This window comes from Grus americana, chromosome 29 (assembly GCF_028858705.1).
Source record: "Grus americana isolate bGruAme1 chromosome 29, bGruAme1.mat, whole genome shotgun sequence".
In the NCBI taxonomy this organism is placed as follows: Eukaryota; Metazoa; Chordata; class Aves; order Gruiformes; family Gruidae; genus Grus; species Grus americana.
The window spans coordinates 1653458-1663418 of record NC_072880.1 but is presented as its reverse complement, the minus strand read 5'-3'; the positions used below and the strand labels follow the sequence as shown (position 1 = coordinate 1663418).

Sequence of the window (9961 nt, the reverse complement as noted above, 5' to 3'; positions counted from 1 at the left end):
TGGAATTCTACCACGGTATCCATGATCTGCGCCATGCACTACGCTCAGCATTGCTGTCCTGGGTCTCCAAGGCCGTATTGTGTGCTGACCCCTTAAAACAAGGCTACAGCCTGATGAGGCTCATGATTTTTGTCTTGGCTGATAAGCATGGCAACAGTGTGGTTATTTAAGCCCAGCTATGCCAGGAGTTCATGCACTTCAGCATGTGGAAAACTTACCATTTTCAAGACTGCACAAGCCAGACTATCAGAGATTTTGACTGACCTTTCAGGAGAGGAAGAAGTCAGTAAGGCTCATCAGGCTTACTGTCTCAGGATGCATTTATTTCTCTGTTCAGGGGAAAACGCCTCTGTGAGCTTGTTGTGACAAGGAGTGAATAGAGATCATTTTGCTGTACACTGAATCCTGAGCTATGCCCAAGCCTTCCAGGCTCCCCTTGCCCTTGAATTTTTAGTAGCCGTGCCTGACCCTCATTTCCTTTCCTTTCCAATACCTTTCTGGGAGAAATGATATGGGCAAAACTATTGCCAGGAGGGAAAAGGAAGGGCTCCACAGCTGCCTTGTTTGTGAGGTGTTGAGGCTCACCATGCTTACAGGAACAGTTGCATTTTCACCACCAAAATGGAGGAAATAGGGGTCTGCGTTAACATTTGTCATGTATGTGCCCACACCAGATTTTCTTCTGGATCCCAAGGCTATCAAGCACAGCAAAAACATAGTACTTGTGTAACTATGTGGCTATGAAACATTTGGATCTATATCAAGTTCTGGGATTTCCTTTTAACACCTTATTTAGTGCAAGAGACTAGTCATCAAGGATTATTTTAGCATCAGTGAGCTGTAGTTTTAGAAACCGTACAAATAAAAGCAGAAAACATGATATTGTGATGCAGAAAGGATTTTATTGGAACTGGCAAATGAGATTTATCAGACTACAGTGATACTGCAGGGAACAATACAAAGGAATTAAGTTAAATTTACAAAGCAGCAAAGTAAAAAGGGTTTGAGCAGAGACCCAGAACATGGTGAGCAGAGATCTAATACAAATGGGAAGCAGAGTGTCTGGGCTTGTTTTGCAGGATGGCTGAGTGTGCCTGGATCCTGAGGATTCCCGCTGCCCCTCTGAAAGCCATGCCCCTCCGCTCACTCACAGGTTGCGAAATTGCTCTTGTTCCTGCTGGGTCTGGCCATTCGGGGAAACCTTGCTGGGCTTAGCAGGGCGGTATATCCCGTAGCTGCGGGAATAGCAGGGGTAGGAGTACCTGCCACCCTGTGAGATGCTGGACCCGGAGGAGCTCTGGGCATCCAGGGAGTTCCCATAGCCAAAGGAGCTGCCCAGCCCCAGTGGGGCTGAGGAGCCCACAAAGCTCTCCTGAGGGCAGGAGCTGAGGATGGGGCCTGGGAAGACGATGGCCACGGGTGGTGGGTAGACCACGGCACGGGAGTCCCCGCAGGAGGTGACGCAGGGCTGGCTCCAGGCGTTTGCGTACGGTGCGGGGCAGCTCACATCACAGGGCGAGTAGCTGCCGTAGTTGCAGGCCAGTCTGTTGGAAGACATCTTTCTGGCTGGAAGTAAGCCTGAAACACAGAGGGTGTGGAGAGCATGGGTCAGGTGTGTTTGCAAAGGGGAGCCCTCATGCATTCAGACCAGTGACAGTGCAGGAACGCATTCAGAGAGCAAGTGCCAGAGGTAAATCTGTTTAGAATTAAAGGTGAGAATGACAAAATACATTTTATTCTATTTACTCTCTTTCCTCTTACCCTGGTTCGCATCTTGAAATAGTTCTTACAACACTCCTTGTCTGAATTTCTTAGAAGTTGAGCCGACATGTTAGCTCAAACCCTCCCCTGCCCCGCAAAGAACATGACTTACTTGGTTGAACAGCAGAAGTGAGAATCGAAGAGAAGTGGTTTGAAGACTCTGGGCTACAGGTGCTTTTATACAGTTTCTCAGTTTGCCCTGGGGGAAGTGAACCATTCTTGTCCTCCTTTGTACTCATTGTCCCTCAAATATACTGTTATGCATATGTCACTCAATCAAGGTAATTGTTTTGCATATTGTATCTCCTAAGAAACCACCTCAAATGGTTTTGCATCTGCATCATAACCCTTAGACATCTTGCATGTCAAACGGGCTGATTTCTATCTTTGTTATAACTCTGTTCACTTTATTGGAGACAGAGGGAGATCAAGATTTACTTCGCCATGAATCTGCAAATTAATTTTTCAAAGTATGTTGCTGTCTTATAACTTAACGCATATCTCTCTGTATGAGTTGTCCAAATATTGGTGTTTTCTTGTTTTTCATAGTGTTATAAATACTAAGTCAGAACCAGAGGTAGAGGTCTCAGACCTTTGTCCAAAGCCACAGTAGTCTGTTGGATCCTTCTGTTACTATTTCAGTTTAACTTTTTAGCTTTTTGTAGCACTGCATTTACAGAGAAAGAAAATTTGAATTTTGGAAGCAGTAATTGTAAATCCTTCTTTTTAAATTCACAGTCCATCTTCAGCATTGGACTGTTAGCTACAAATTGCCATCATGGCGAATACTTTTGCAATACCCAGAACTGAGCACTGCAAAACAGGGTATTAGATTGTGCTCTGTTTAATGACAGATCTTAATTTTTACACAAGAAATGTCGAAATTCATATCCAGCTATCAGCTAATGTAACTGGGCTTACAATCGAGGCAGAAGTATTGTCATGATGATCGGCCTTGACTTAGGGAATGCCCTTTAATAATCCTAAAGATTTCATACATCAACATGCATCGCTTATGGTATTTGGAAACAGAAGTGCAAAAATAATATGATTAAATCTCAGCAACCTGTGTTAGCCACCATGTCCCTGTCCTGTTTTTTTTCTAGACTGAGACACGCCAGAAAGTCTGTCAATTATGTTTGAGGGTACTGATTGCGCAGCCTTAATTTCTTGTAAATGAGCTTTTCTACTGTGTTGTGTAGACAGTATTTGTTGGAGATGCATATTTAGGTTGTCAGGGCCTTGGAGCTGGACAAACTCCTATTTTGTTTCTTAAAGTTCTCCAAACAATGGTCCTTGACTCAGTGTCACAGTGCAGGAGATAAAAGAATGAAGATGTGATGTGCAGTGCTCCTCCCAGCTCTCCCACTGAATGAAGTGCATTATTCAGCCTCAGTCTTTTAATAATCCCATCAAGAAAGCAACAATAAAAATTACCCAATTCATTTGGGTGTTGTACAAATGAGTGGTTGTGTATAATGCATTGAAAAAACAAGGATTTTGCATTCTCTTGAGTTATAAAAAGACTAAGATGGAGAAATAAGAATGGGAGTATTAAAATGGCCAGCAACTAAACTGGCATCATCACAAAGCAAATGTGATTTTCAGGGAAGGAGTTAAAAAGGGCTCCACGGACTGAGAGCACTTCCAGACTCCTAGGAGGAAGATGACTGTTGGGTGAGGATGAAAAGGAGATACTGATTCAGAAGTGCCTGGTTTGATGGAAAAGTAATTAGCACAGGTCATGCACCATCTGGTCACTGCTTTCCTTTTTGAAGGGAGACTGGTCACCCCTAGCTCAGGAGAACTCTGCCTGGTGTAGACCTGCCCTCCTAAAGATGCTGAGCCACAAGGCGTGTGCTAGAAACCAGAAAATACAGGTTTATTATGTCCCATTCCCCACTGCTCTGCCACTCTACCGTGCTCACTCTGGCAGCAGAAACTACGACTTGGCTCTGCCTGCTCCTCAGACCTTCAAGTGTGATGGCAGCGTGGGTCTGTATTAAACAGTGTGCATCAGAAAGACTTGCAGATGGTCACTTTTCACAGTCATTTTCATAGCGTAGTATCCACCTTGTAAACACAGATAGAAAAAAATTGTAGATGTCCAGATTACAGACATCCTTCACCAGCCTTTGTTATTTCATTATCCCTTTGAGAGTATGCCCTAACTCAGATGATCATTAACATTGTATCGGCAACCTTAACTATCATCCATCTGGCTTTATAAGGATTTAATTCCTGAGGCAGGACCAAGGCAAATGTATTTCAAGACTTGGAGAGTCCAGTGTGAGAACTCCCTGCTACTGCCTTCCAGGTCTGACCACATCCTGGGGGTTTGGGGTTTTGCCCATGAAACTCATTTCATTTAAACTGATCTCATGGATCACTGCACGCTTTGGGTGCACACCACAGCCAAATTCTCATCTGATTTCTTCTGCCTCCAAGTTAACTTTTCCCTTTTTCAATTTCATACTATCTTAAGCATTTTACCCAGCAGTAAAATACTGCACTGTGTAAGCCTGTGTAATGCCTACATGAAATGGGAAATTACTACTGATGATTTCTAAAAGAGATGATTAAGACAGAGGCCAAATAATTTACCAAATATCTCTTGGCAATTAAGTCAGCCTCTGGGAGGAGATCTCGGGCATGTCTTGTACTTGTTAGTGTTATTATTTGTAATTATAATTCTATTATCTCTTAGCTTATGCAAATGAGGTTGGCGCCCAGATACCATGAAAACAGAGAGCTCAGACAGTCACTGCTGTCAGGAACCAATAGACGAAACCAACTAGTTTTAGGTATGGTGAAAGGAAGGATTACTATCCCCACTGGAGACAGCATCCTGCAGCGAGTGCAGAGGGAGGGTTGCCCTCGCCCCAATGCACGGAGGACAGCGAGGGCATCTAAAAACCTCCCCTGAAATTCTTGGCAAATGTTACACTGGAAATCTGCTACAGACCACTGTGCCTCAACTGGGACATCTTTACCTTGCCCTGGGTCTAGACTTGATGTTGTTTTCTATTTCCCACGTTGTAGTTTCCCTAGCAGGTTCAGGAGCGAGACCAGGGCAATGTCTCTGTTTATAATAAACAGTAAAGAAAAAGCATTTCCATCCCACCTGACAAATCCACAGGAGTACACATTACAGCTCCCAGTAGAGCAGGGACACTGTTCCTCAAATGAGTTTTGCTGTCAGGACGGAATCATCATGTGTAATCTAATTCAGCCCTCCAATTACTAAATGTTGTAAGCAATATTCTTAACATGTAAACCCTTTAAGGTCATCAAATTTAAACATAGGTGCAGGAGGACCCCAGAATTTGACCACTCACTTTGATCTATGGTCTGTTACATCAGGTGAGGAGTTGAGTACCATTTTCGAGTTGTAAATTTATTTATTACAAACTGCTGTACATAGCTAGACCAGGATCCACTGTCTGAAAGGACCCAACGTGATGTTTCAGAGCAAAGGAGTTGTCAAAAGCAGTACATTCTGGAGTAACTTGTGCATGAGACTAATTCCTTCCTAGCATTTCTAAGCAAGGGTTTCCTTGCCCTTTCTGTCTTGTTTTCACTAGGTCAATATATAATAATATTCACCAGGAATGAAGTGGGATAAGAAGATTCCTGCAGCATGTTAAGTCCCGTTTCCCCTCCCTCCACCACCCCTTCAAAATACACCATAGAAACTCACTATTAACATCAGAAAGGCCCTTATATCACAGAGCTGCTTCGACGTAACCATGAACAGGATGATTACCATAACTGAAGCACCCAAGGGTTGTGGTCTATAGACTTTTTTTTCACCTATTGAAGAAAAAGAAAGTGGGGATAGAAAGGCAGCAGAATGGTGTCCTGACAAAGTAGGTGTAAAGGTCTCCAAGTTTCATCTCCCTTTGCAACTAAAAGGTTTGAAAAACTTTACCTCAAGCCTGACAAGATCAATCATCAGTTCCAAACAAAAGTCTGTTTTGCCAAATCAGCAATCCTGTTTTACTGATCTGAGCTATGCGCTTTGAAGCTTGGGCAAGTGGAAGGAGGAAGTTAATGAGTAGAAAGAAACTAAGGGTGAATACTGTCCCTATTTTGAGATGAAAGATTTCCGTAGGATGCAACATGGATGTGATACCATTCAACTAATAATTGCTTAACAGCAGACAATATGCAAAGATTCCTCCACCTGTTGACGTGACAAATGCAGGAAAGTTTGTTTTGTAACTAGGAAGGACCGCATGCCCGAAGCATGGCTCAGACCCTGGAGCTGCTCTGAGGAACCGTATAAAAGTGCTTGGAGCACAGAGCTCTTCAAACCACTCTTCTTGCCTTCTCCTTGTTGCTGAACTGAGTAAGTCTGACTTCAGTTAAATCTCTTCTATGAGTTTAAAAGCTGCTTTAATAAGAGCTTTAATGTACTTATGTCTGAGCACTTAATATGTCTTTGCCTATTATTGGAAGAATGGTATTTTCATTAAAAAAGACTCCAACTTCTTTCAGCTTGGCAGTCTTTGGAGGGTATGGGTTTTATATGGAGGCCATGCAGCTTCAAGAGCTGCTTTTATACAGATTTTATCTATGGCCAGGAATGCTTTGCAAATGAAGACAATAGTTATAGGAACAGTTTTAAACAAATATTGCTAAGTTAATTTTCACCTGTCCCTAATGAGGCTTTGCTGACTTCTAACGGGTTATCTAATCTTTGTTATTTCCGCATATGAGTTGCCATCACACTGTATACCTACCTATAGAAGAGTGACTATCTGAATATTGTATGGTCTGAATGCATGAGGGCTCCCCTTTGCAAACACACCTGACCCATGCTCTCCACACCCTCTGTGTTTCAGGCTTACTTCCAGCCAGAAAGATGTCTTCCAACAGACTGGCCTGCAACTACAGCAGCTACTCGCCCTGTGATGTGAGCTGCCCCGCACCGTACGCAAACGCCTGGAACCAGCCCTGCGTCACCTCCTGCGGGGACTCCCGTGCCGTGGTCTACCCACCACCCGTGGCCATCGTCTTCCCAGGCCCCATCCTCAGCTCCTGCCCTCAGGAGAGCTTTGTGGGCTCCTCAGCCCCACTGGGGCTGGGCAGCTCCTTTGGCTATGGGAACTCCCTGGATGCCCAGAGCTCCTCTGGGTCCAGCATCTCACAGGGTGGCAGGTACTCCTACCCCTGCTATTCCCGCAGATACACGACTTACCGTGGTGGGAGCTGCAGGCCCTGCTAAGCTCTGCAGGGATGCTCCAGAGAGCGGGACACAGCAGGGACCTTAGCCAAGTCCCTGTCTATGAGTGAGCAGAGGGACATGGCTTTCAGAGAGGCAGCGTACCAGGCTGCAGTGGGAGTCCTCAGGAGCTGGGCACACTCAGCTATGCTGAGAAACAAGCCCAGACACTATATTTCCATTCCTGTTGGATTAGGTATCTGCTAAGAAGATCCCAACTCCTTGTTCGAGGGGCTGTTTACTTAAGAAATATAGAAAAGGCCTTAGTTTGAATTCAAGCGGTTTATAGAAGACTAAACATCAATGCAAATTAGATCCTGTATATTCTGGCCTTTAATATGTTTCATGGCTTTTGAGGTATAGTGGAAAAACTTCTCAAAGCTCCAGTTTGATTCTGGGAGCTGCCCTGTTTCACATAGCCTGGGATTAAAAAAAAAACAAAACAGGTGAAACCCAAACTCAACTCTCAAATGCTGCAAATACAACAAAGACAGAAGATCGTCTTACAATCTCAGCCCCAAAAGAAGACAACCACATCCATCCCCAGCAAATCCTGCAAATGTATTCTGTACTCTCTGGATTGTTATGTTCTGCTGCTATGAAGTGCTTGTCCTGTTTCAATTAAAGTTTGCGTTGCATCACATTTTCCTTCTGGTTCCTTTTTTTCTCTGCTTAAAACTATTGGACAATGATGCTAAAATGATTCCTCATTTGAGACCCAGGATCCTCTGTGTGTTAATCAACAGCAAAGGACAAGGTGTCCTGGGTGTTGTGTGCATTGTCCACTTATCCACAAGATGTGGACATCCCTAAAATCTTTTATAAGGATTAGTGGTGAAAGGGGTGGGATTAAACAATCATGCTAGACTGTTGGATCAGAGGTTATCTTCATCTCCCCACTACCTTACAAAGAGAAAGGAGTTGCCCTCAGTATCTTCACTACGTTTTAAAAGTGTATTTGCTGCTTAAAGTCTTCTGCTAATTGCAAATGCTGGGACTAGATTTCCATTTCTATCCTGGGAAAGCCTTCAGCTTCTGCATGGAGCTGGACCCACACAGCACAGAAGCGGTGGTGTGCTGTGGGTATGTATGTAGCATCATTTTCTCTGGCTCTTAAGAGCATTCTCTTTTTGTTAAAACTGAAGGGCCAAAACTTTTATTTCCAAAGTAACTGAATACTTGTGACTTGAAGAAAACTGCGTTTTGGTGATTACTGGAAACGTACCGTATCATCTGGAAGAGAAATAAGGGAGCTCAGAAGGAAGTGAAGTCTTTTCATTGAAACAGAGGTAAGTGGAAAACTGAGGTGGAACAAACACCAGGCCAGTGCTATGCAATATGGCTTTTAATGGACATGAGAAGCAGAGCTAACAGTTGCAATAACACAGGGAATAAAGGCAGACACTTCAGGACCCTTGATAACACAAAGCTTGTGATATTAAGCCATGCATTTTGTACAAGAATTTCTGCTTTCCTTATTACGGTTGTATAATTTGAGTTATATGTCCTATTTTTACCCCTTTACAATAAATTCGTTTTAGAGCAGACATACTGAGGCAAATGAGGTTTCCATGACTCTTGCACTGTCTTGCTGTGGAAGGCCACAAAACAGTGTACAATTTCTTACAAAGCATTACATTGAACATTGTTTAACCTCAGGGGAATTGAGGACACCTCAATACTTGCAGTGCACAGATCTTTTTTGGTAACTGAACATCCAGCCCATCCCCAGGAACGGTGCAATAAATTTATAGGCAAGAAGGTATACAGAAGATGCCAAAAGCCTAAAGTGTAAAATGGAAACTATGCTTATAGGTTGAGCTGGTTATATTTTTCTAATAAACAGCAAATTTGCTCCAAGATGGAGCTGTAGGGCAATGAAAATTTTCAGCTGAAGTAATCTCAATGGGGAGAAAATAAGAGTTTTGAAAATGAAAAGTGGTTAAAAACATTCTGAACTGTTTAACTTTGACATCTCTCTAAGAAAAATCTCTTTTACTTTCTCCTCTAAAATTTTAAAGTTGATATTTTAAAACGAATTGTTTTCCAAGTGGATTTTTTTTTCTTTTCTTCCTTGAAAAATTCTTTTTCTTTGCTGGACCTTGACTAAATATATTTATTCCCCACCCCATCTCTGTGTGTGTGTAGTTATACAGTTTCCCAGCTCTACCTATAAGCCCATTTTCCTGGCGTCAGTCAGAGCAGTGAGCTCTCAGCTCTGCTCAGGTTCAGACTCAGTTTCCCATCCATGATTTTCTACCATGTTTTCCACATCCTCATGAACTCCCATGAAGTATTTAGCATGGCCCACAGCTTCCTCGGCTGTAGGTGCTGTACCGGCGGTAAGAATTTGGGCTAAAATTTCCCCTTCCCAGTGATGAGTATCCAGAATTATAAGACCTGCTGTAATTGCATGCACCCCCATAACCATTTGAGCCTCCAAAAAGAATGGAGCCCCTTAAGCCAGCAGCATTTCCATAGCCCCTGTATCCAAGATAGCCCCCAGAACCACATGGGTGGCCAACACCAAGTGGTCCACAGCTGCCCACGACGCTTTCCTGTGGGCAAGAGCTGAGAATCGGTCCCGGAAAAGTCAGGACAACGGGTGGTGGGTAAATGACAGCTCTGGAGTCGTCGCAGGATGTGACGCACAGCTCGTTGCAGGCGTTGGTCAAGGGCTGAGGGCAGGTGACCTCACATGGGCTGCTGTATGGTACGCACAGGTCTCCGCAGTAAGACATCGCTCTGGAAAGCGGGTAAGTCTGAAACACAGGGAGATCAGAATAACGCCAGACCCCTTGGAACTGGTGCACAGCTCCCTGCAGTGAAGGCTGTCACCCACTGGTCCCTTCCTGCCACATGAGTGACAGAGAAGCTTGGAGGGCATCTGAGTGCTCTGCTAAGGCATGTGGATAGATTGCTTTCTGTAAATAGCCAGCCAAGGAAAAAAAAAAAAAAAAAAAAGGCAAGTTT

At 43.8% G+C, this 9961-nt stretch overlaps 3 protein-coding genes across 3 annotated transcripts; 1 reads left to right on the top strand and 2 right to left on the bottom strand.

The window, feature by feature from the left end:
- Positions 1–1147: 1147 nt before the first annotated feature.
- On the bottom strand, positions 1148–1558 carry LOC129197495 (beta-keratin-related protein-like). Its single transcript, XM_054805984.1, has one exon. The coding sequence runs from the start codon at positions 1556–1558 to the stop codon at positions 1148–1150; it is 411 nt and encodes a 136-aa protein (XP_054661959.1).
- Positions 1559–6628: 5070 nt separating this feature from the next.
- On the top strand, positions 6629–6991 carry LOC129197860 (feather keratin 4-like). Its single transcript, XM_054806662.1, has one exon. The coding sequence runs from the start codon at positions 6629–6631 to the stop codon at positions 6989–6991; it is 363 nt and encodes a 120-aa protein (XP_054662637.1).
- Positions 6992–9285: 2294 nt separating this feature from the next.
- LOC129197872 (scale keratin-like) lies at positions 9286–9729 on the bottom strand. Its single transcript, XM_054806676.1, has one exon. It carries the CDS (start codon positions 9727–9729, stop codon positions 9286–9288), a length of 444 nt encoding a protein of 147 aa, XP_054662651.1.
- Between the last annotated feature and the right edge of the window lie 232 nt (positions 9730–9961).

Coding starts and splice junctions, on each gene's coding strand:
- LOC129197495 (XM_054805984.1), bottom strand. CDS start 1,558: ATGTCTTCCAACAGACTGGCCTGCAACTACGGCAGCTACTCGCCCTGT.
- LOC129197860 (XM_054806662.1), top strand. CDS start 6,629: ATGTCTTCCAACAGACTGGCCTGCAACTACAGCAGCTACTCGCCCTGT.
- LOC129197872 (XM_054806676.1), bottom strand. CDS start 9,729: ATGTCTTACTGCGGAGACCTGTGCGTACCATACAGCAGCCCATGTGAG.